We start from the raw sequence: 26,183 nt of genomic DNA on the forward strand, positions 1-26,183 counted from the left end.
AAATTCGCTAGCATATAATTGCATCTTTGTGGGCCGCATGTCCTGCACCAGCATTGCATGTTCTCTCCCAGCTTCATGGTTTGAATGAGGTGTGTAATTCCAGTATATAACACAGTAGAATACAATACAGTGCAGTAGTATAGTTCACACTCAAAAAGATTAGCCTACTTGAGCTTGTTTCATTTATTTATCCAAGACAACATAACTACATCTATGGGCTTTTATGTTTTTCTGTAGTAATGTGCTATCCATGTGTTGGGCATTTTTGGGTTTGGGCTCATAAAAAATCTTAAGCTCATTAAAAATCAGTAATGTATGGCTCATCAAGCTCAGGTAGCATCAGGCTTGAATTGTAATGCTGATCCCAGCTCAAATGGAAATCAGACATACTTATGTGCTTCATATGCTTCTAAATGACACTTCCGGTTTTGACAGGAAACACCGGGTTACCCGGGAGAAAAGTTATTTATTCTCAGGATGGAAGATTAGCAAAATACCGTGAAAATATTCCATCGTAGTATGTGTGAAGACATGTGAAAGCCTAAGAGAGGAATGACAAGAGTGTGGAGTGAGGAACACAGAGAGAGATAGGAAAAAGAGGGAATTGATGACATCTGCATACAGACAATGCTGAGATGAAGAAGAATCCTATATTTCTCTCCTGAAAGATTCAGAGTATAGACATATACAGCACATCAGCAGCACACTGCTACTGCTGGTACCAACGTGCTGCTACTGCGGCTCACCCAAAGGTAACGTTTCTAGTGGGTGGAGACTTTAATGTGGGAAGACTGAAATGCGTTTTTACCCCACTTTTACCAACACTCTGGACCACTTTTACTTTACCCACAGAAACGCATACAAGGCCCTTGCATCCCTTTGGCAAATCAAACCATGCCTCCATCCTCCTGTTTCCTGTTTACAAGCAAAAACTCAAACAGGAAGTACCAGTGGTCAATATGGAAGCGGTCTGAAGAAGCGGACGCTAAGCTACAAGACTTCTTCGCTAGCACAGATTGGAATATCCGATAACATTGAGGAGTTTACCACATCACTCAGGGGTTTCATCAATAAGTGCCAGCTGGCAAGTAAACTTCATGGACATTTTCAAAATGTCCTTGTCCCAGTCTGTAATCCCAACAAGTTTCAAACAGACCACCATTGTCCCTGTTCCTAAGAACTCAAAGGTAACCTGCCTAAATTCACATCTGTAACCATGCTTTGAAAGGCTGGTCATTGTACACATCAACACCATCATCCCAGACACTCTTGACCCACTCCAATTCAGATACCGCCCCAACAGATCCACAGATGACGCAATCTCTATTGCATTCCACACTTCTCTCTTCCACGTGGACAAGATCAGCGTTCAACACCATAGTCACCTCTAAGCTAGGGCTGGGCGATGTGGCCTAAAAATCATAACTCGATTGTTTCAAAAACTTGTGGGCGATTCACAATATATATATATATACATTTATTTTAATGTTTTCTAGAAAAAGATTTGTTGTGCAATTATAGGTCAATACGCTGCATTTCAAACAGTGAGGAATGATCTAATAAATGTAGGTAGGGCTTGTAAAATTATACCTATGCTAAACATAAGCCTTCCAGAACGATAAGACCCAGTATTTTTTATATTTGTTAATATCTTATTTAACCTTTATTTGTGACCCAATTCAGGAAACTAAGCGTATGTCGTAAGTCACAATTTCCCAGGAGAGCCGTTTGAATATTTTTTTATCAAACTGTGTTTTTTGGCAGAAATGTCTTCTCGAACTTGTGAACTTTCATGTGCCGTAATAACACACTTGTATGGTTATGAAAATGCAATTTTTGTTACAATTTTAACCAGAACGATGCACAATGCACATCCACTAATAATGACCAACTTCTTGTAGCAGGCCTTAAGAGAAAATGAACACAGGTCTCATAAACAATAACTGGTAAGACACCTAACGCTACTTGACACCTAACGCATAACATGTTATAACACGGTCATGACCATTTCATAATATGGTCATAACATGGACATGACACATTTATTTAGACCCGTTGTGAAATATATTGTGTTATTTTATGGCTGGTTATGACATCTACATAAGAATGTTAAAACCAACAAAACCTACCATACAAGGGAAAACATTCCATTACACCATAGCCTACAGTGGTTCGTCCTTTAAAAGTTACATTATATGGAATGCAGAATTCTATAGCACGTTATTTAAGTGCCAATCACTGCTACCATTAATGCTAGTTAGTGCTAGTTTGTCCACCAGAGGGCATCTTTGAGAAGCATTTGATAACCTTCAATCGCGGCTGTACAAGACAATTTAAAACCTTTTTTTGTAAGAACATAGTATATGGGACTAATTTTAAGAAATTTAGCTTAATTCGTTTGATTAATATTATGGTGTTTCTACTCCAAAAAAAAAAAAAAAGCCCTCGGGTTTCCGTTAGGATGGAACGGGAAATATGGTGCTGTACAGTCGTTGCCAAAAGTTTTGAGAATGACACAAATATTAATTTTCACAAGGTCTGCTGCTTTAGTGTCTAGATATTTTCGTCAGATGTTACTATGGAATACTGAAGTATAATTACAAGCATTTCATAAGTGTCAGAGGCTTTTATTGACAATTACATGAAGTTGATGCAAAGAGTCAATATTTGCAGTGTTGACCCTTCTTTTTCAAGACCTCTGCAATCCGCCCCCGCATGCTGTCAATTAACTTCTGGGCCACATCCTGACTGATGGAGTTTGTGGGGTTTTATTTGTCCACCTGCATCTTGAACACAAGTTCTCAATGGGATTAAGGTCTGGGGAGTTTCCTGGCCATGGACCCAACATATCAATGTTTTGTTCCCCGAGCCACTTAGTTATCACTTTTGCCTTATGGCAAGGTGCTCCATCATGCTGGAAAAGGCATTGTTTGTCACCAAACTGTTCCTGGATGGTTGGGAGAAGTTGCTCTCAGAGGATGTGTTGGTACCATTCTTTATTCATGGCTGTGTTATTAGGCAAAATTGTGACTGAGTCCACTCCCTTGGCTGAGAAGCAACCCCACACATGAGTGGTCTCAGGATGCTTTACTGTTGGCATGACACAGGACTGATGGTAGCACTCACCTTGTCTTCTCCGAACAAGCTTTATTTGGATGCCCCAAACAATCGGAAAGGGGATTCATCAGAGAAAATGACTTGACCCCAGTCCTCAGCAGTCCAATCCCTGTACCTTTTGCAGAATATCAGTCTGTCCCTGATGTTTTTCCTGGAGAGAAGTGGCTTCTTTGCTGCCCTTCTTGACACCAGGCCATCCTCCAAAAGTCTTCACCTCACTGTACGTGCAGATGCACTCACACCTGCCTGCTGCCATTTCTGAGCAAGCTCTGTACTGGTGGTGCCCCGATCCCACAGCTGAATCAACTTTAGGAGATGGGCCTGGCGCTTGCTGGACTTTCTTGGGCGCCCTGAAGCCTTCTTCACAACAATTGAACCACTCTCCTTGAAGTTCTTGATGATCCGATAAATGGTTGATTTAGGTGTAATCTTACTGGCAGCAATATCCTTGCCTGTTAAGCCCTTTTTGTGCAAAGCAATGATGACGGCATTTGTTTCCTTGCCGGTAACCATGGTTGACAGAGGAAGAACAAGGATCCCAAGCACCACCCTCGTTTTGAAGCTTTCAGTCTGTTATTCGAACTCAATCAGCATGACAGAGTGATCTTCAGCCTTTTCCTCGTCAACAATCACACCTGTGTTAACGAGAGAATCACTGACATGTCAGCTGGTCCTTTTGTGGCAGGGCTGAAATGCAGTGGAAATGTTTTTTGGGGGGATTCAGTTCATTTGCATGGCAAAGAAGGACTGCAATTAATTGCAATTCATCTGATCACTGTTCATAACATTCTGGAGTATATGCAAATTTCCATCATACAAATTGAGGCAGCAGACTTTGTGAAAATTAATATTTGTGCCATTCTCAAAACTTTTGGCCACGACTGTACAACGTGACGGTCATGAGTAGGCTACAGCGCTGGGCTGTTTAGCTAAATTATCCCTGTGTTGTGTGGGCATGTGGGAGACTGGGGTTCAATTCCTGCTGGGGAGGAAGGAGTAGGCTGTCCTAGTAAATAAGAATTTGTAACTGATTCCATATGTGTTATTTCATAGTTGTGATGTCTTCACTATTATGCTACAATGTAGAAATTAGTAAAAATAAAGAAAAACCCTGGAATTAGGTGTCTCCAAACTTTTGAGGCCATCAAGACATTTTGACTAGAGAAATTGATAATACTACAATGCAACAAATACATTGATCATCTCAGCAAAGTTTTACCCTTGGTCGTGGAACAGAGTGGAAGTGCAACTAAAATGTGGTTGAAATAACCATCTGCATTTTGAATGTCTTTTTTCAAGTTATTTTATTAATGAAAGCATAAAGATGATGAATAAATAGTGTATCGCTGTTTTGAATGAGAAATGTAACACTTCAGAGTACTTAAGCATTGAATATGTTGCAGTTAGGGAGGTGTTCACACAAAGAGAAGCCAGTCTATAAAGAGTCTATTGTCCTGATAAACGGGCTACAAATGCTCGAAAACCTGTTTTCAAAATGCCACCAGCTGTCCATCACTACTGTAAATTAAAACACAGCATCTTGTTTACATTCTTTATTGTAACCACAATGTCACAAATAATTTGTATCTACCGTTTCAATTACTTTTAGAGTTTGGGATTCATTTCATTAATATCATGTTGTTGATATTCCAAGAAAAATGAAAAATCCTCTGGGTTTCAGTTAGGATGGAACGGAAAATAAGTCGCTGTACAACTTGATGGTTGGTGGTAGTCTACACAGTATTGGGCTATTTAGCTAAAGAATTCCTGTGTTGTGCGCAGGCATGCAAGAGACCAGGGTTCAATTCCCTGACTGGGAGGAAGGAGTAAGCTGTCCTTGTAAATAAGAATTTATTCTTAACTAAAGGTTACACTAAGAGCATAACATTTCTACCCCATAATTGTAGTCTAACCAATACCCAAACGGAGATTCAGTCCAAATACAAATCTTGTTGATTTATCAAGACCTGTCCCCATGCTTGTCTCAGAGCAGCGCGAAATGATGCTGAAATAGTTGTAGGCTAATGATTCATATCCTATTGCTTCTAACTTCAAAATGCCCTTTAAATAAATAAGACCTACACCACTTTTAACAGCACATTACTCAACACTAGTGAGACTCATGTCGCCTGGGGTAGGACATTCGGTATATCAAAAAATATGACGTGACTCTCAACCAATAATTACATATAGAGGATTGGAGGATTCTAAATTAAAACCAAAAGCCGCCTCACGTGTCTTCCGGAGGCTTCCTGCACTGGTATCTGTAGCAAAGCATTTTACATTGCAATGCGGCCCCATCCGCAAAGTATCAAAATACAGAGAGGTGTTGGTAAAGGTATATTGTCCTGCTAATAGCCCATGATGGGCTATTCTAATACTGTACATGGTGTCCAGGTCAGGATAAACCCCCCCCTTTTTTTTAAGACTATCAGAAATAAAGTTGGTATTTATTTATTTATTTTGATCCAAAACCATGAATGAGTGAGTCACAGCTTATGTAGGTGCCGCTATATGACTGTGCCATCAACTTGATAATATATGAATCCTACAGACGAAGAACCATATATGTGACAATTTTTCCATTTTAAGATAATCAGTTATTTTTATATTATTAATTGTGTGTACCACATTAGGTGTTTTATGGTTGACAAATAATTCACCATACCCATATCTTCCAACAACAATTGATCTTTTTTTGTTATTTAAAAAAATACTTTTTTTATTGCTGATTTAATTTTTAGAATGTGGAAGAACAGTGTATCTCCAGTGATGATTTCAGTTTGTGGAAGAACAGTATATGTGACATTTTGCATGACTCTTGTAAGATGTCCTTTTTTAACACCTGATATGATGTTAGAAGTACTTTCAAGTACATGTAAATAACTTAAATGCAATATGTAGTTAATTGATTTGTATGGAGGTTCATTTAAAGGTGATCTATCAACTTTAACACTGATGACTTTTCTTAAAAGTTGAGTCATGAAATCTTAGTCTCATTTAAAATGAAGCCCTCAATGTGAACACCATAGAATAACTACAAAAATAGAATACAATTAAATTAATTCAATCAAAACAAGCACAACTTGTACGTATCAAATATGGATCAATGTGATGTGCCAATATGCATGTCCATTATGCAGGTCCCTAAGGTCAATATTACAAAACGTTAAGAAAACCATTCTCTTTGCGTTTAACACTATGATCAGCAATTAAGTTTTGAATTGCGCTAAACCCATGCTAAAGGCAAGAAATGTCCTTCTGTACTGAGGTGACAGCAGTAAATAAGTATTAACTGCTTAGAGTTAATGCTAAATGTGGTGACAGAGAGACGTACTGTATATTGTAATGAATAAAAAAAGGGAATCAATATCAAATGAATACTCACATACTGTATGTGATGACTTATTTGTTTTTAATTAATTCAGATTAAAAAAGGTTCAAATGATCACACACAAAATAATTCTCAACAGAACACATAACATGTTCTACACTAGGAACAACATCTTAAAATTAAATTAATTCAATATATTGTGCTGGTTCAAATCATACACAAATTGATTCACATAGAAAACACCTACTATACATTTAATTTCCTACAATAGGGGTGACATGTCTTCTGAAATGTATTCAGATTCAACATACTATACAGGTTCAGGGGATCATAAACTCACAGAAAAAACGGTTAATTATGTAGCTTGGTTTAACAACAAATTATTCACTCTGCAGTGATTTATTAAAAGAGCGTGCAGCAGCTGGCAAGTAGTTGAGCATGGTCATCAGATCTTGGTACTTGTTTTTTTTTAATGGGCAGAGGACTCTCATATTCTCTAGTGTAGTGGCTTGCAAAATAGGGAGGTTGAGGTGTAGCTCCTTGTTTTGGTTTGGAGATCAGCCACGATTTCCATCCCTCAAATAGACTGTGGCTCTGTCTGGCGTACAGATTCCAAGGATCCTCAACTGAAATTAGAACAGAAACATTTAAAGTTCCTGACATCAATAAACAACTTTCACAGTCAAGCATTAGGATAGTTTATTGTTAGAACAACATGTTGCATGTTGATGGGATGTTAGTAAACTATTCTCCGTGCAATACCTGTGACTTTTAACCACCTCACTGAGGTGATCTGTAGTCCAGCTGGTCGCTTGAGGACAGAATCTGGGAGGTGCCTGAAGTCTTCACATTGCATCCTCATCACCTTGAATGGTTTTGCTGGTTGTGCTTCAGGTATCATCTTTGAAACATCATCAGGTGTATGAAGGACCTGACACCTTGCGCCTCTTCTCGATGGTGGCAAAAGATCGATCACAAGGAAGAAAAGAATGACCAGAGACCATGAACTTCTGCTCAACTCGGGTAAAGTAACCCATAGAGACGAGCATCGACATCAGATTGAGCATCCGCCAGTTGTTATTCTGCCCACAGCATCTGTCACTGAAGATGATCAACTTGCGCACCTCTGGTTTGGTGAGTGGCGTGAATTTTGTCTTCACCCACTTCAATATGCAGCTTGCCACCTCAATGGACCCTCGGTGTGCAATCCCCCGATGCCAAACACACATGTATGCAGGATCTTCTTTTCCAAGTTCCTGGATGCAAAGGTTAAAATTTGACAGCTGCCGCTGGTAGTAGACATGGGAGTGGGTCAGATTAGGGGTGTACATCACCCCCCGTAGATCCACAGAAATGACACGGCAGTCAGCATTGGTTTTAGCCCACTCAGTGTCACTTTGAAGCTGTGTGTAGGCCTTTTTGGCTTTTCGATGGTGCAACTCACTTTCAACTGCAATCTTCCTCTTCAGATGTTGCTGCTGACATCTTAGTGAAGAATGCGTCACATTTGCCACAGGTGTCACTCCTGGGTTGGCCGAAATTGAGACCCTGCTGTTTGAAAATGTCCCTATAAACCCAGAATTTTGCAGATGTGGTATTCTTCTCTTTGTAGAGTCGGTACATTCGCAACAAATTCAGATCAGGGCTGAGGTATTCTCTGTGTACATCCCCCTTCATCCGAGAGTAGTGGTTCTGGGTTCTTGGGAAAGATAGAATGTCCTCCTCGATGCCCTCTTTCACTGTAGCATGTATCCGATGTGGCCTGTAAGGAGACAACAAGATGTTGTTAAACTTGTATTCTCTCAATGGTCTACGGACCTGACTCCATTGCCGTTTGTGGCCGGGGGGCCTGTAGGGCAGCAAGAATTAGGCCAGTGCCGTCCGGTGGGAGGGGGAAGGTAATCGGCAAACAGTCTTCAATGCTCAGGTTGTAGTTGGACAGCTTAGTTGCCATCATTTTGTTTAAAAGTAATAAACATTTTTATATTTTTGTTTCAGAATTCGCTATTCATCCATTCGATACTCTACGTTAATGTTTAGAAGATTGTTTAGAGCACTGCTATAGTGAAATAATCCAGGCTGGAATCCATAGCGCATTACCTATTGCTATGCTTCCCTCTTCCATCGGAGACCTAGCCTCAGTAGCCTGATCTGGAGTCCCTGCAACCTCACCTGCCTCAGCTTGAACTCCTAACTTTTCCTGAACAACCTGACCAAAACAATTACATTTCAATTAGCAGGTTCTTAAAAACTAGTACAGAGAATACAATATGTTTGTAATTGATATTCATATAGACATGAATTCATATTTTCACTTGCCTGAAGACGGCTGTTGGTTAGCTGGAACACAGACATGAAAGTGACCTTGCACACATTCAATCTCTGGCCTGCTTGCTGTACATGGTATTTGAAGGTTTGTTTCTGTCGTTTGTTCTCCTTTGTATCCTCAGGTTTACGTCTCCGTTTCACCTCATGCTGCAATAAAAATGGACAATGATAAATAAAGAATTGAATATACTGTAGCACATTCAGGGTATTGCTTGATCAGGACCTCCATCTTTCACACACTCTCAACCTATAAACAGAATGAGTTTGTATTGCACCATTGTGTTACACTGCACTTTTAGAGTTAACGCTTACTGTACGTATCATTACTGTCAAAGTTAAACTATGCAAGTGTTCAATATAGCTATGATAATAATAGGCGTTTTGTCTTATTTCTAACCTGTTCTAAGCCGGAGAGAATCAACGCTTGTTGTTTCTCGTATGGGACAGTGTAGAAACTGTTGAACAGATGCAGCTTTGCGCTCATCAGTCAACTTTCCACAATCCTTTCTGCACGTCGTGGAACACGCTCTTCCCTGCAGGATACAGTGTAACGTTACCTATAACTAGCTAGCTACTGTAGCCAAGTCGAATCACCCGGTGGATGGAGAAAAAGTAGCTAGCTATGTTTCTTCTATAATCTAGCAATAACACTTGTAACGATAATGTATAAATTAGTAGCCAATTAACTTTAGCTAATATGTTTTCTCTCTAGTTACAAATTAGACAACCCAGAACATACATGTTAGTTACTGTACTCTATTGCTAGCTAGCTAGCTTGATTGTTTGATATACGGTTCTTCCACATACCTCTTTTGGACAGCTTTTCCCAGTTTTTTCTTGAACCCTTACGATTTGTATAGGGTTTTCCCGCATCCCGTAAGATCTTCCTTTGCCTGTCTTTCCATTCTTTTAGTTTTTTTTTTACTTCTCTTTCCCACATTTCGGCGATTTTCATCAGCAACAGAAAAGTTGTGCGCTTGTCCCATTCTGAGTGGTGCACATCAACGGTTATTCCACGAGAGCCTATCTTTAAATTTAAAAAGATTGTTAATTTGCGAGTGGAAAGCTTGTGAAACCGGTTCACTATAGAAAAAGGGTGTCCAATAATGATTTTATGTATATCTCTTCTTTTTTTTTTTTATGTCACATATATGGTTCTTCGTCTGTAGGATTCATATAACGATATTTTGGAGGTTATTTCGTTTTCAAAAAAACGAAAGTGAGCGATAGTAATCTGAATAAAGGCCAAAATAATATTTGTAAAAGCCAAAACATTTATTTCAGTTTTTTTAGGGAGAGAAACACTGGGCCAATTGTGCACCGCCCTATGGGACTACCAATCACGGTCAGATGTGATACATAATGATAATAATAATACTTAATTTAGAACCTTTCTTAGAAATACATTTGACAATAGAATTCTCCCCCTACCCTCCATCTAGGCAAGTCTATTGTACAGCGGGAATGTTTCCCTCGTCAGCGCTATTATTAGAGCAATGCCCTTAAAGTGTTGATCTGTGCTACCCAGTTGGCGGGGTGGGGGTCCACCTCCCCTCCCTCCTCCTCCATTCCCCATGGGCAAACATGCTGACCAGACCGGACACGTCGCGTGCACGAGCGTCACAAAATAAATTTAGAAATCCATGTTATTCAATTATTGCACCCACACTGCTTGCGTGCGCCAACGAGCGTCTGCGACGCCAAGGGCTAAAATAGAAGTCGTTCCTATTTCTGACGCAGATCTCGCTGAAAGTCATCTCATTGGTTTATAGAAGCAGGTACCCACGTGCCATCTCCTCATTGGTTTATAGAAGCAGGTACCCACGTGCCATCTTCTCATTGGTTATACCCACGTGGGTGATTGAAAGACAAACTGTTTTGCCGGTAGTCGTAGTAATACTAAGAAAGTTTAGATGCTGATCACCATATAAGTTCAAAGATGAAAAAGCCTGGAAGGAGGAGAGATTACTAGAAACGATTTGGTTGGCCATTTTATACGTGGATTAATTGTCGGAGTAGAGGACATTGTGCATTTCAGATAAAATGACAACTCAATGTTTACATTCCAGGACAAATTAGCTAGCAACAGCAAACTAGCTAAATAGGACAAATTAGCTAGCAAGTGCAAGCTAACTAGCTAAATTGCCATACATGTTTAATGCTTTTCGACCTGTCCACAAATGAATGTCATTGGCTCAGAGTTTGTTTTGAAATTTTAACCTGCGTGTCGTGATCGCGTTTGGTGTAGAGGAACAAAATAAATGTATGCACGATAGCTCACGCGCGCAGCCGGTTTGGGTTCCGTGTTAGAATAGGTGTCTGGCTAAACTGTAAACTCTCCTTCCAGACTCATATTAAACATCTCCAATCCAAAATTAAAAATTGAATCGCTTCCTATTTCGCAACAAAGACTCCTACACTCACGCAGCCAAACATACCTCAAAAAACAGACTATCCTACCGAATCCTCAACTTCTGCGATGTCATTTACAAACGGGTGGGTGTTGTTATCGTGACCAGTGAGCTGAGATCAGGTGGAGCTTTACCTAGCATAGACTGATAGATGACCTGGAGCCAGTGGGTCTGGCGAAGAGAGCAACCATTGTTCCTGTTCCCAAGAAAGCTAAGGTAACTGAGCTAAACGACTACCGCCCCGTAGCACTCACTTCCGTCATCATGAAGTGCTTTGAGAGACTAGTCAAGGACCATATCACCTCCACCCTACCGGACACCCTAGACCCACTCCAATTTGCTTACCGACCCAATAGGTCCACAGACGACGCAATCGCAACCACACTGCACACTGCCCTAACCCATCTGGACAAGAGGAATACCTATGTGAGAAAGCTGTTCATCGACTACAGCTCAGCATTTAACACCATAGTGCCCTCCAAACTCGTCATCAAGCTCGAGACCCTGGGTCTCGACCCCGCCCTGTGCAACTGGGTCCTGGACTTCCTGACGGGCCGCCCCCAGGTGGTGAGGGTAGGTAAAAACATCTCCACCCCGCTGATCCTCAACACTGGGGCCCCACAAGGGTGCGTTCTCAGCCCTCTCCTGTACTCCCTGTTCACCCACGACTGCGTGGCCATGCACGCCTCCAACTCAATCATCAAGTTTGCGGATGACACTACAGTGGTAGGCTTGATTACCAACAACGACGAGATGGCCTACAGGGAGGAGGTGAGGGCCCTCGGAGTGTGGTGTCAGGAAAATAACCTCACACAACGTCAACAAAACAAAGGAGATGATTGTGGACTTCAGGAAACAGCAGAGGGAGCACCCCCCTATCCACATCGACGGGTCAGTAGTGGAGAAGGTAGAAAGTTTTAAGTTCCTCAGTGTACACATCACGGACAAACTGAATTGGTCCACCCACACAGACAGCGTTGTGAAGAAGGCGCAGCAGCGCCTCTTCAACCTCAGGAGGCTGAAGAAATTCGGCTTGTCACCAAAAGCACTCACAAACTTCTACAGATGCACAATCGAGAGCATCCTGTCGGGCTGTATCACCGCCTGGTACGGCAACTGCTCCGCCCACAACCATAAGGCTCTCCAGAGGGTAGTGAGGTCTGCACAACGCATCACCGGGGGCAAACTACCTGCCCTCCAGGACACCTACACCACCCGATGTCACAGGAAGGCAATAAAGATCATCAAGGACAACAACCACCCAAGCCACTGCCTGTTCACCCCGCTATCCTCCAGAAGGCGAGGTCAGTACAGGTGCATCAAAGCAGGGACCGAGAGACTGAAAAACAGCTTCTATCTCAAGGCCATCAGACTGTTAAACAGCCACCACTAACATTTAGCGGCCGCTGCCAACATACTGACTCAACTCCAGCCACTTTAATAATGGGAATTGATGGAAATTATGTAAAAATGTACCACTAGCCACTTTAAACAATGCCACTTAATATAATGTTTACATACCCTACATTACTCATCTCATATGTATATGTATATACTGTACTCTATATCATCTACTGCATCTTGCCATCTTTATGTAATACATGTATCACTAGCCACTTTAAACTATGCCACTTTATGTTTACATACCCTACATTACTCATCTCATATGTATATACTGTACTCTATACCATCTACTGCATCTTGCCTATGCCGTTCTGTACCATCACTCATTCATATATCTTTATGTACATATTCTTTATCCCTTTACACTTGTGTGTATAAGGTAGTAGTTGTGGAATTGTTAGGTTAGATTACTTGTTGGTTATTACTGCATTGTCGGAACTAGAAGCACAAGCATTTCGCTACACTCGCATTAACATCTGCTAACCATGTGTATGTAACAAATAAAATTTGATTGGATTTATCTCACTGGTCATCCCCAAAGCCAACAACTGCTTTGGCCGCCTTTCCTTCCAGTTCTCTCCTGCCAATGACTGGAACGAATTGCAAAAATCGCTGAAGCTGGAGACTTATTTTTCCCTCACTAACTTTAAACATCAGCTATCTGAGCAGCTAACCGATCGCTGCAGCAGTACATAGCCCATCGGTAAATAGCCCACCCAATCTACCTACCTCATCACCATATTGATTTTATTTACTTTTCTGCTCTTTTGCACACCAATATTTCTACTTGCACATCATCATCTGCTCATCTATCACTCCAGTGTTAATTTGCTAAATTGTAATTACTCCGCTACTATGGCCTATTTATTGCCTTACCTCCTCACGCCATTTGCACACACTGTATATAGACGTTCTTTTTTTCTATTGTGTTATTGACTGTACGCTTGTTTATTGTCCATGTGTGCGCTACTGGTGGAGAAGTCAGGTGCAGGAGAGCAGAGAGTTGTGAACAGGCGCACCCTTTATTTAGGCAGAGGCAATAAAACAGACAGACGCCACTGAGTCAAAACCTCCAGCCAAAGGTAAAAGTGCAAGGTGCGAAACAGTCACAAAAATGAGCAAATGTTTACAATTAACATCCTTCGTGAAAACGGGAAAAAACCCAACCTGGGGCATACACATGAAACACGTAACAAAAATTATTTCACACAAAGACATGGGGGTGGAACAGAGGAATAAATACATGCAGTGTGATTAGGGAATGTAAACCAGGTGTGCAGGGAACAAGACAAAACAAATGGAACAATGAAAAAATGAGCGGCGATGGCTAGAAAGCCGGTGACGTCGACCGCCGAACGCCGCCTGAACAAGGAGAGGAGCCAACTTCGGCGGAAGCCATGACATTTATTCCATGTGTAACTCTGTGTTGTTGTTTGTGTTGCACTGCTTTACTTTATTTTGGCCAGGTCGCAGTTGTAAATGAGAACTTGTTGTCAACTAGCTTACCTGGTTAAATAAAGGTAATATAAAATATAGTAACCAAAAAGTGTTATATTTTATTTTCTTCAAAGTAGCCACCCTTTGCCTAGAGGAAGGCCTAGAAAATTGTCAAATAGCCCAGACATTCAAGCTATACACACTCTGCTATGGCAAGTCTGGGGCCAAAAGGTATCTGAACAGCACACACACACAAACAAAAAACACACAGACATGTTCATATTGACGCCACACACACATGCACTTTTACACTCTCCACCTACGCTGCTGCTACTCTGTATATTTTCTATCCTGATTGCCAATTGCCTCGTCACTTTTACGTCTACCTAGATGTACATTTTACTTCAACTACTTCATACCCCTGTACATTGGCTATGTACCGGTACTCCATGTACATATCCTTGTTATTGCTATTTACTGTTTTACCATAAAACATTTTTTAACTCAGCTTTGTTGGGAAAGGGCTCACAAGTAAGATTTTTACAGTAAAGTCTTCACCTGTTGTATTCGGCGCATGTGACAAATACAATTTTATTTTATTTGACACACACATAAAGATACACCCCAGTTTGACAACATCACTAAGTTGGGTATAGAGGCCTCTCTCCTCATGAGGAACACATTTGCCTCAAAGGGGGCAATCTGCAGTTGCTACATACATTTTTTTACTTTTAATGAATGATTATACTGATTCATTCTTGAAGAATATAACTTAAATGTTTCAGGAGCTTCGTTCAACTGATGTGCCCCATCAGAACCCAAAGTATAAACTGGTTTTACTCCTCTGCCTGTAAAACAAAGTCATTGTAAAACAAACACTGTATTGCCACAAAACAAGGTTTAAACTATGATTTTGTTATCATGGATGGTCAGTCCTTCCATACATAGCTCTATCTATACACGTGAGTGTTTAGATTTCTTCAGCCCCATCCCACATGGGAACACCACGTCATTTCAATGTGAATATAATATAAAATCTAATTTTATTTGTCACATGCGCCTAATACAACAGGTGTAGCCTTACCGTGAAATATTTACTTACAAGCCCTTAACCAACAATGCAGTTCAAAGAAAAATAAGAGTTAAGAAAAGATTTGCTAAATAAGCTAAAAAAAGAGTCAATGTACAGGTTAGTCAAGGTAATTGAGGTAATATGTGCATGTACTGTAGGTGGAGTACAGTGACTAATTGGGTAATATTTATTTGAGATGTTGATCAATGAGATCACAACCTATATTCACCCACTCAAAAAGACAGCCAAAGGTTTGATTAATTTCCTTCTGTGTTGTCACTATGTTTTCAACCATCTAAAAGCACAACCAAATTCCAATGGAAAAACAACACAAGATTTTTGGTTTATTTGTCACCCAAATGTCTATCACTACATGTGCTTTCAAATATTTAAAAGCACAGCAAAGTTGCAATGGGAATACAATGTCAGATGTTTTGTTTATTTATAGGTGTACAACATCACTGTGCTTCATCTCATAGCAGAACCAAAAGACCTGGACTGCAGTTGAGATTACATTAAAAGTACATAGTGCAAGTGGTCAATGCCGTTCGAGTTCTTTACAGCAATAGTGAAGCTTTCCACAGACCTGCAAGGACCTACGCATGTTATCTTGAACATGCACACTGTTGCTTTATGTGATTACAGAAGAAGAAATGTAAACTTACAGTAACCTCAAAATGTGGGAATTAATGTGTTACTCATTTTAAGGTTGAGTACTACATTAGTTTGTAAGATAACCTTAACTTTAGGCTATTTACTGTATTACAAAAGTAAAATTGAAATGTTTTTGGTTTAGAAAGCAAACCAAATGTGACAGACTGGCTCAAATCGCTCTTATGTAGCAAAATTTGAAATTGTGTTTTTTACATTGGATAAAAGTAGAGACTCAGAGCTTGAAAATGGTATATAATACACTACAGATGAGGAACAATGGAAACGTAATAATGCTTTGAAAGTGGATCAACTTGTAAACTCACTTTTGAGAAAATGGCATTTGAATATTTTGGTACTGCTAATGGAGAGCGCTTCTTTGTCTACACCGATTCAGCATCGTTCACACCCTCTTCAGCTTTAGTCCCACCCATCTCTTTAAAGTTTGATCCGAACATTCTGTACAAACAACAGCAGGCAAGCACCCAAGCTAACTTGCTAGATACTTCCAGACACAAATGAGAGAACAGCTCACTGAACATTAATTGCTGTGGCAGAGCTGGTTATGCTATTATGTTATCCAGAGCGTTGGTGACTGCAACTGTGCTGTCAGATTGTCCGTTTGTAAATTCAGAGTGTTTCGCTCTCGGAGCATTCAGGATGCACACTGGACGCTCTGGCCGATGAGTAGAGTCCGAATGTTCTGATCTCACAACGGCAGTCAAACACCCAAGCTAACTGGCTAACAGTGGCTAACTTGCTAGCTACTTCCAGACACAAATGAGAGAACATCCCCCTCTGACCATTTTACTTGCCCTAGCAGAGCTGGCTAGGCTATTTTCATGTTATCCAGAGCTGTGCAGCTGTAACTGTGCAGCTGGCCACAATTTAAATACGCTTTTTTGCCAACGTGTATTGACACAGGCCATACTCAATGGGTGTTGAGCGTTTGTAAATTCATCAATTATTCTGCACTCTGGCACACTCAGACGAGAGTGCTCTGAAATCGGAGTAGATGGCCAGACTGAATTGCACCCGAAATGGTTCCTTGCATAGTGGAGTCTGTTGTTAAGACATGTAGCTAGCTAGCTAGGTAAACAATTAACCATAATCCCAACTCATGACATTACTACCCTGCATGAATCTGCAGGTAGCTAACCAACCAGCCAAGCAAATGGCATTGAGATACAAATAATAAGATCATACATGTAACATTAACTAGCGAGACAGCCAGCTAACGTTAGCTAGCTAGCTAACAGTAAACTTTAACTTGAAATGAAAAGACTTTATATCCAAATTAGAAACATGTCATTTCGGGAAATGTAGCTGGCTAGACTATCTTACCCGTCCGTATACATTATGGTCGGATGCTTCTCCCTGTCATGGATGCCATGGTTGCCCTTAGTTTGAAGATGTAATCCGGAGACAGGTCTTTTCTCCATTTCCTTAGCTGTCATACTCTATTCCACTGATTTCAAAACTCGGTCCACCAGAAAGTGGAGAGCAACATTTATGCAGTTCTACTAAGCAATAAACTTGTTTTAAAAAGCCGCGTTAGACAGGATTACCTACACATACTAACCAGCTCAAATAGACAGAAGTGTGCCATATGGCAGACCAATCCAAACTCACCTCTCGGCATGTACAGCCCACTCATTATCTCAGCCAATCATGGCTAGCAGGAAGGTTGCTTACTTTCTCTGTGGTTAAACCAACTAGGCTCATAATTTAACTATTTTATTCATATTTACAGATGGCATACACGTTTGTTATTAAGGCACATGAAAGTGCACATGTTCCACAAGGCATTTCTGCCAAAAAACACATTTTGAAGTGCTACCTGTCCCAGACCTGCTGTTTTCAGCTCTCTAGAGACAGCAGGAGCGGTAGAGATACTCTGAATGATTGGCTATGAAAAGCCAACTGATATTTACTCCTGAGGTGCTGCACCCTCGACAACCACTGTGGTTATTATTATTTGACCCTGCTGATCATCTATGAACATTTGAACATCTTGGCCATGTTCTGTTATAATCTCCACCCGGCACAGCCAGAAGAGGACTGGCCACCCCTCATAGCCTGGTTCCTCTCTAGGTTTCTTCCTAGGTTCTGGCCTTTCTAGGGAGTTTTTCCTAGCCACCGTGCTTCTACACCTGCATTGCTTGCTGTTTGGGGTTTTAGGCTGGGTTTCTGTACAGCACTTTGAGATATCAGCTGATGTAAGAAGGGCTTTTTAAATACATTTGATTTTGATTAAAAAAAAGATTATGTTCAAATGTAGTGACCCGTGACATACGCCTAGTTTCCTGAAACATGTCACAAATATCAACATTTAAAAGAGGTGTCTACTGCTTGGATAGTTCCATCTGAGCCACTGACCTAGTCTGGCTTTAATTCATATACGTTGGACACTCATCATTACATCTGAAATCCTAGGAATCCCTTGGCCTATTGAATTGTCTATTTTTAAATACATTCTGGGTTGAATTGAAACAATAGCTGTTGATGACTTTGCAAATGCTTTACAGTGTATAGTCTTAATTTTGTCAAACCCTTAAAAAATCGTATTCTCATGAACTGTTAGTCCTATTGACTCGAAATATGGTATGTATGCTCAGGGCACTTGTCTTTTCAACAAGTTTTTAAAAGTTTGATATATCCCAAGATGGCAGAAAAATTGGCCAATCATAAAAATGTCAAACTGTTTCCCCATTTAAACGCATGGTAACTGCGTGTCACTTTGCTCCATTAACTTGAAACTTGTAATGTCGGTCAAGGACACCATCCCGATGGTACATATCAAGTTTGGTGTTGATATCTTGAAGGAAAAAAAAGATGGACATTCCAGGCCAGCTAATAGCACTATAGCAAACTTAAGGATATAACTTCTGGAATGTTAAAATTAAAGCAATGCAACTTGGTATACTTTATGTAAATAAGGACAGTAGCCTGTGGCAATGCTGTGCGGGACTGTAAACAGAAAATAGTCTCACCCTGGCCTTGTGCTAGGACAACGAAATGCGGGCTTCACGTTGACTGTTTTGTCTTGTTGCATGTACCAAATAAGATGCCAATTCCCATATTGTATGGGCTGTAGCCAACTTCTATTTTGTTGTCATGCCATATACAATATTTAGGACCAGGCTACCTAAAAGGTTTCCTCATAAGAACAGTAATCTATTTTGACATGGACACACACATACACACACAGCCCAGGCCACTCACGGTCAAACTTGACCAGGCTGTCGCTGTTGCAATTGCTGGAGGCAGATCCAGAGTTCACACCCTCAGAGGAGATGCTGAGCTTGGTGTTGGGGTCTCTCTTGGGTTTGGGCGGCGGTTGCTTACGGGAGTTGGGGCTCCCATCCTCGTCACCCCCACCAACGGAGTGTAGAGACTGGGAACGCACAGTGAAGCCCTGGCCACAGGAGGAGGGAAGGCGGTCCTGGGGCGCCGGCATGGTCATGAAGCCCATGCGGAAGTGTTTCCCTGCGTAGCTTCCCTCCGTCGCCCTCGCCACATCCTCACCGATCCTGCCAGGAAACATCTTTTAAATAATTTTGTTTCATCCAAAAATCACATTACATATGAAAAATGATTCAGACATACCAAATGTCATAGATGCAAGGACACAATCATGGACCCAAAAAGCACTTTCTCCTCCATATTACCAAGTTGCCTATGACTATGACAAATGATGCACACACGTGCACACATACACATACAGCCTCATGTACGCACACACACACACACACACACACACACACACACACACACACACACACACACACACACACACACACACACACACACACACACACACACACACACACACACACACACACACACACACGACAACAACAACAACAACAGAGAATATATACAGACAGCTTAAATATGTGTCCTATCTGTCCCATATACACTGAATGCACAAAACATTACGAACACCTTCCTATTATTGAGATGCCCTAGTCTTAATTCACCATGTTGGGTTATTGACTCTACAAGGACACGCTGTTGAAAGCGTTCCACAGGGATGCTGTCCAATGTTGACTCCAATGCAGTTTTGTCAAGTTGGCTGGATGTCCATTCTTGATACACACAAGGGAACTGTTGAGTGTGAAAAACCCAGCAGCATTGCAGTTCTTGACACAAACCGGTGTGTATGTCACAAACTGCCATACCCTGTTCAAAGGCACATAAATCTTATGTCTTGCCCACTCTGAATGGCACACATTCACAATCCATGTCTCAATTGTCTCAAGGCTTTAAAAATCCTACATTTATCTATCTCCTCCCCTTCATCTACAGCGATTGAAGCGGGTTTAACAAGTGACATCAATAAGGGTTCATACCTTTCACCTGGACTCCTCTCAACTCTAACAATTCCGTAGTTCATTGCTGTAAATGACAATGTGTTCTCAGTCAACTTACCTGGTAAAAGAAGGGTAAAATTAAAAATAAATCCCCCAAAAATGCACCTCTCATGGAAATGTGTCATGTTATGTACACCCAGTATATATGTACAGTCAAGATAGCAAGTTTTAGAGGAAAATATTGTGTCTCACTTGTAAAGTTCATCAAAGTTGTCACGTTCCTGACCTATTTATGTTAGTTGTTATGTGTGTTAGTTGGTCAGGACGTGAGGTTGGGTGGGCATTCTATGTTTTCTGTTTCTATGTTGGTTTTGGTTTGCCTGGTATGGCTCTTGATTAGAGGCAGGTGGTTTGTGTTTTCCTCTAATCAAGAGTCATATTTAGGTAGGGCATTCTCACTGTTTGTTTGTGGGTGATTGTCTCCTGTGTCCGTATGTATGTTCGTACCACATGGGACTGTAGCGTTTGTTTGTTTCGTTTCGATGTCGTCTGTTTCCTGTACGTAAGTTTATGTTTAGTTATGTAAGTTTATGTTCAGGTTTCGTCAACGTCGTTTTCTTGTTTTGTAGTTTTGAAATTGTTTTGTTTCGTTTCGTGTTGCCATCGTGTTTATAATAAAGATGGCTTATTTCCCACAAGCTGCGTTTTGGTCTGAAGATCCTTCTCTCCTCACCTCATCCGAGGATGAGGAGAGCACCAGCCGTTACAGAATCACCCAACACGCTAAGACCAAGCGGCAAGGGAAAAATAAACGGAGTAAGGGACAGGAGAGAAAGGAGCAATGGACATGGGATGATGTTTTGGACGGAAAGGGTTGCTACACTTGGGAGGAGATCCTGGCTGGGAGGGATCGCCTCCCATGGGAACAGGTGGAGGCACTGAGGAGAGCAGAGGCTACCGGGGAGAGGAACCGGAGCTATGAGGGAACGCGTCTGGCACGGAAGCCGAAAAAGCCCGTAAGTAATTCCCAAAAATTTCTTGGGGGGGGGCTAGGAGGTGGTGGGCCAAGGGCAGGTAGGAGACCTGCGCCCACTTCCCAGGCTTACCGTGGAGAGCGGGAGTACGGGCAGGCGCCGTGTTACGCAGTAGAGCGCACGGTGTCTCCTGTACGAGTGCATAGCCCAGTGCGGGTTATTCCACCTCCCCGCACTGGTAGGGCTAGATTGGGTATTGAGCCAGGTGTCATGAGGCCGGCTCAACGCGTCTGGTCTCCAGTGCGTCTCCTCGGGCCGGCATACATGGCACCTGCCTTACGCATGGTTTCTCCGGTTCGCCTACATAGCCCGGTGCGGGTTATTCCACCTCCCCGCACTGGTCGGCGGTCCGGTATTTCCGGCACCACCTCCCCGCCCCAGCCTAGTACCTACAGTGTCTACACTACGCACTAGGCTACCAGTGCGTATCCTGAGCCCTGTTCCTCCTCCACGCACTCTCCCTGTAGTGCGTGTATCTAGCCCGGTGCCTCCAGTTCCGGCCCCACGCACTAAGCTACCAGTGCGTCTCCAGAGCCCTGTACAAACTGTATCTTCTCCCCCTACTAATCCTGATGTGCTTGTCCTCAGCCCGGCGTCACCAGTGCCGGTACCTCGCATCAGGGATAGAGTAGGCTTTGAGAGTACAGTGTGCCCTGTCCCTGCTCCCCGCACTAGTAGGAAGGTGCTTGTCATTAGCACGGTGCCTCCAGTTCCGGCACCACGCACCAGGTCTACAGTGCACCGTATCCGGCCAGAGCCATCCGTCTCCCCAGCGCCATCTGAGCCATCCGTCTCCCCAGCGCCATCTGAGCCATCCGTCTCCCCAGCGCCATCTGAGCCATCCGTCTCCCCAGCGCCATCTGAGCCATCCGTCTCCCCAGCGCCGTCTGAGCCATTCGTCTCCCCAGCGCCGTCTGAGCCATCCGTCTGCCATGAGCCTGCAAAGCCGCCCGTCTGCCATGAGCCTGCAAAGCCGCCCGTCTGCCATGAGCCTACAGAGCCATCCGCCAGACAGGAGCCGCTAGAGCCGTCAGCCAGACAGGAGCCGCTAGAGCCGTCAGCCAGACAGGATCTGCCAGAGCCGCCAACCAGACAGGATCTGCCAGAGCCGCCAACCAGACAGGATCTGCCAGAGCCGCCAACCAGACAGGATCTGCCAGAGCCGCCAACCAGACAGGATCTGCCAGAGCCGCCAACCAGACAGGATCTGCCAGAGCCGCCAACCAGACAGGATCTGCCAGAGCCGCCAGCGAGCCATGAGCAGCCAGAGCCGTCAGAGAGCCATGAGCAGCCAGAGCCGTCAGAGAGCCATGAGCAGCCAGAGCCGTCAGCCTGCCATGAGCGTCGAGAGCCGTCAGCCTGCCATGAGCGTCGAGAGCCGTCAGCCTGCCATGAGCGTCGAGAGCCGTCAGCCAGCCATGAGCGTCGAGAGTCGTCAGTCAGCCATGAGCTGCCCTTCAGCCTAAAAAGGCTAGATACCCAGAACTGCCCATCAGTCCAGAGCTGTCTCTCTGTCCGGAGCTGCCTTTCAGTCCGGCGTTGCCCCTCTATCCTGATCTCCCTCTCTATCTTTATCTACCTCTATATTCTTATCTATCCCTCTGTATTGATTTATCTCTCTGTCCCGGTGTTGTCCTTATTGGGTATGTTATTAAGAGGATTTTGTGGGGGAGAAAAGAGGGTGGACATTTTTGGAGGGAGGAAGCTAGGATGGATTATGGTGGGGTGGGAACCGCGCCCGGAGCCTGAGCCACCACCGTGGTTAGATGCCCACCCAGACCCTCCCCTAGTCCTTGTGCTGGTGCGTCCGGAGTTCGCACCTTGTGGGGGGGGTACTGTCACGTTCCTGACCTATTTATGTTAGTTGTTATGTGTGTTAGTTGGTCAGGACGTGAGGTTGGGTGGGCATTCTATGTTTTCTGTTTCTATGTTGGTTTTGGTTTGCCTGGTATGGCTCTTGATTAGAGGCAGGTGGTTTGCGTTTTCCTCTAATCAAGAGTCATATTTAGGTAGGGCATTCTCACTGTTTGTTTGTGGGTGATTGTCTCCTGTGTCCGTATGTATGTTCGTACCACATGGGACTGTAGCGTTTGTTTGTTTCGTTTCGTTTCGATGTCGTCTGTTTCCTGTACGTAAGTTTATGTTTAGTTATGTAAGTTTATGTTCAGGTTTCGTCAACGTCGTTTTCTTGTTTTGTAGTTTTGAAATTGTTTTGTTTCGTTTCGTGTTGCCATCGTGTTTATAATAAAGATGGCTTATTTCCCACAAGCTGCGTTTTGGTCTGAAGATCCTTCTCTCCTCACCTCATCCGAGGATGAGGAGAGCACCAGCCGTTACAAAAGTATTTATCGGCAGTTTTATGTTTGTTTGTGGCCTCTCACAAATCCACTCACAAATCCAAAAAAGAGTAAGCACAGAATCCCAGAAAATTCTTGCCACATACAGTACCAGTCAAAAGTTTGGACACACCTACTCATTCAAGGGTTTTTCTTTATTTTTTATATTTTCTACATTGTAAACTCAGCAAAAAAATAAACGTCCTCTCACTGTCAACGGTGTTTATTTTCAGCAAACTTAACGTGTAAATATTTGTATGAACATAACAAGATTCAACAACTGAGACATAAACTGAACAAATTCCATAGACATGTGACTAACAGAAATTGAATAATGTGTCCCTAAACAAAGGGGCATTCAAAAGTAACTGTCCGTATCTGGTGTGGCCACCAGCTGCATTAAGTCCTGCAGTGCATCTCCTCCCCATGGACTGCACCAGATTTGCCAGTTCTTGCTGTGAGATGTTACCCCACTCTTCCACCAAGTCACCTGCAAGTTCCCAGACATTTCTGGGGGGAATGGCCCTAGCCCTCACCCTCCGATCCAACAGGTCCCAGACGTGCTCAATGGGATTGAGATCCTGGGTCTTCGCTGGCCATGGCAGAACACTGACATTTCTGTCTTGCAGGAAATCATGCGCAGAACGAGCAGTATGGCTGGTGGCATTGTCATGCTGGAGGGTCATGTCAGGATGAGCTTGCAGGAAGGGTACTACATGAGGGAGGAGGATGTCTTCCCTGTAATGCACAGCGTTGAGATTGCCTACAATGACAACAAGCTCAGTCCGATGATGTGACACACCGCCCCAGACCATGATGGACCCTCCACCTACAAATTGATTCCGTTCCAGAGTACAGGCCTCGGTGTAACGTTCATTCCTTCGACCATAATGCGAATCCGACCATCATCCCTGGTGAGACAAAACCGCGACTCGTCAGTGAAGAACACTTTTTGCCAGACCTGTTTGGTCCAGCGACGGGTGGGTTTGTGCCCATAGGCAATGTTGTTGCCGGTGATGTCTGGTGAGGACCTGCCCTTACAACAGGCCTACAAGCCCTCAGTCTAGTCTCTCTCAGCCTAATGCGGACAGTCTGAGCACGGATGGAGGGATTGTGCGTTCCTGGTGTAACTCGGGCAGATGTCGTTACCATCCTGTACCTGTCCCGCAGGTGTGATGTTCAGAGGGGGGTTGTTACACGTGGTCTGCCACTGCGAGGACGATCAGCTGTCCGTCCTGTCTCCCTGTAGCGCTGTCTTAGGCGTCTCACAGTAAAGACATTGCAATTTATTGCCCTGGCCACATTTGCAGTCCTCATGCCTCCTTGCAGCATGGCTAAGGCACGTTCACGCAGATGAGCAGGGACCCTGGGTATCTTTCTTTTGGTGTTTTTCAGAGTCAGTAGAAAGGCCTCTTTAGTGTCCTATGTTTTCATAACTGTGACCTTCATTTCCTACCATCTGTAAGCTGTTAGTGTCATAACGACCATTCCACAAGTGTTCATTAATTGTTTATGGTTCATTGAACAAGCATGGGAAACAGTGTTTAACTTCACTAGGGTAGGGGGCAGCATTCGGAATTTTGGATGAAAAGTGTGTCAAAATTAAACTGCCTGCTACTCAGGCTCAGAAGCTAGGAAGAGCATATAATTGGTAAATTTGGATAGAAAACAATCTTAAGTTTCCAAAACTAATAACATCATGTCTGTGAGTATAACGGAACTGATAAGGCAGGCAAAAACCTGAAGAAAATCCATCCAGGAAGTGTGAAATCTGAGGTTTGTAGTTTTTCAAGTGAATGCCTATCCAATATACTATGTCTATGCGGTCAGATTGCACTTCCTAAGGCTTCCACTAGATGTCAACAGTCTTTAGAACGTTGTTTCAGGCTTCTACTGTGAAGGGGGAGCGAATAAGAGCGCTTTGAACCAGTGGTCTGGCTGTGCTCCCGCGCACAGCCGTGAGCACAAACTCCGTTCCCTTTCATTTCAAAAGACAAAGGAATTGTTCGGTTGGAATATTATTGAAGATTTATGATAAAACAGCCTAAAAATGAATTCTACACATCGTTTGACATGTTTCTACAAACTGTAATGGAACTTTTTGGACTTTTCATCTGGACTTAGTGCCCGCGCATTGTGCATTTGGATTCCAGGACTAAACACGCGAACAAAAAGGAGGTATTTGGACATAAAGATGAACTTTATCGAACAAAACAAACATTTGTTGTCTAACATGGAGACCCGGGAGTGCCATCAGATGAAGATCATCAAAAGTAAATGATTCATTTGAACGTTATTTCTGACTTTTGTGAGCCCTCTCCTTGGCTGGAAAATGGCTGTATGGTTTTCTGTGGCTAGGCGCTGACCTAACATAATCGCATGGTGTGCTTTTGCCGTAAAGCCTTTTTGAAATCTGACACAGCGGTTGCATTAAGGAGAAGTTTATCTTTATTCGTATGTTAAACACTTGTATCTTAGATCAATGTTTATGATGAGTATTTCTGTAATGTGATGTGGCTCTCTGCACTTTCACCGAATGTTTGTTTTTGACAATGCATTTCTGAACATAACACACCAATTTCAAATTAGGTTTTTGGACATAAAGATTAACTTTATCGAACAAAACACACATTTATTGTCTAACATGGAGTACTGGGAGTTCCATCAGATCATCAAAGGTTAGTGGTTAATTTAATCGCTATTTCTGACTTTTGTGAGCCCTCTCCTTGGCTGGAAAATGGCT

The 26,183-nt window shown here is 42.8% G+C and overlaps 1 protein-coding gene across 2 annotated transcripts in view; it reads right to left on the reverse strand.

The window, feature by feature from the left end:
- nyap2a (neuronal tyrosine-phosphorylated phosphoinositide-3-kinase adaptor 2a) overlaps window positions 1-26,183 on the reverse strand; it is a 103,350-nt gene that overhangs the window by 55,769 nt on the left and 21,398 nt on the right. The window contains exon 3 of one of the 2 annotated variants that reach the window (XM_055896602.1): window positions 19,103-19,287. In XM_055896602.1, coding sequence (XP_055752577.1) covers window positions 19,103-19,287 — 185 coding nt within the window. Of the gene's footprint in view, window positions 1-18,979; window positions 19,288-26,183 lie in introns of both variants that reach the window. The other variant, XM_055896601.1, reaches the window with a different exon arrangement.

The sequence above is a fragment of the Salvelinus fontinalis genome, chromosome 33, assembly GCF_029448725.1.
Source record: "Salvelinus fontinalis isolate EN_2023a chromosome 33, ASM2944872v1, whole genome shotgun sequence".
Classification (NCBI taxonomy): domain Eukaryota; kingdom Metazoa; phylum Chordata; class Actinopteri; order Salmoniformes; family Salmonidae; genus Salvelinus; species Salvelinus fontinalis.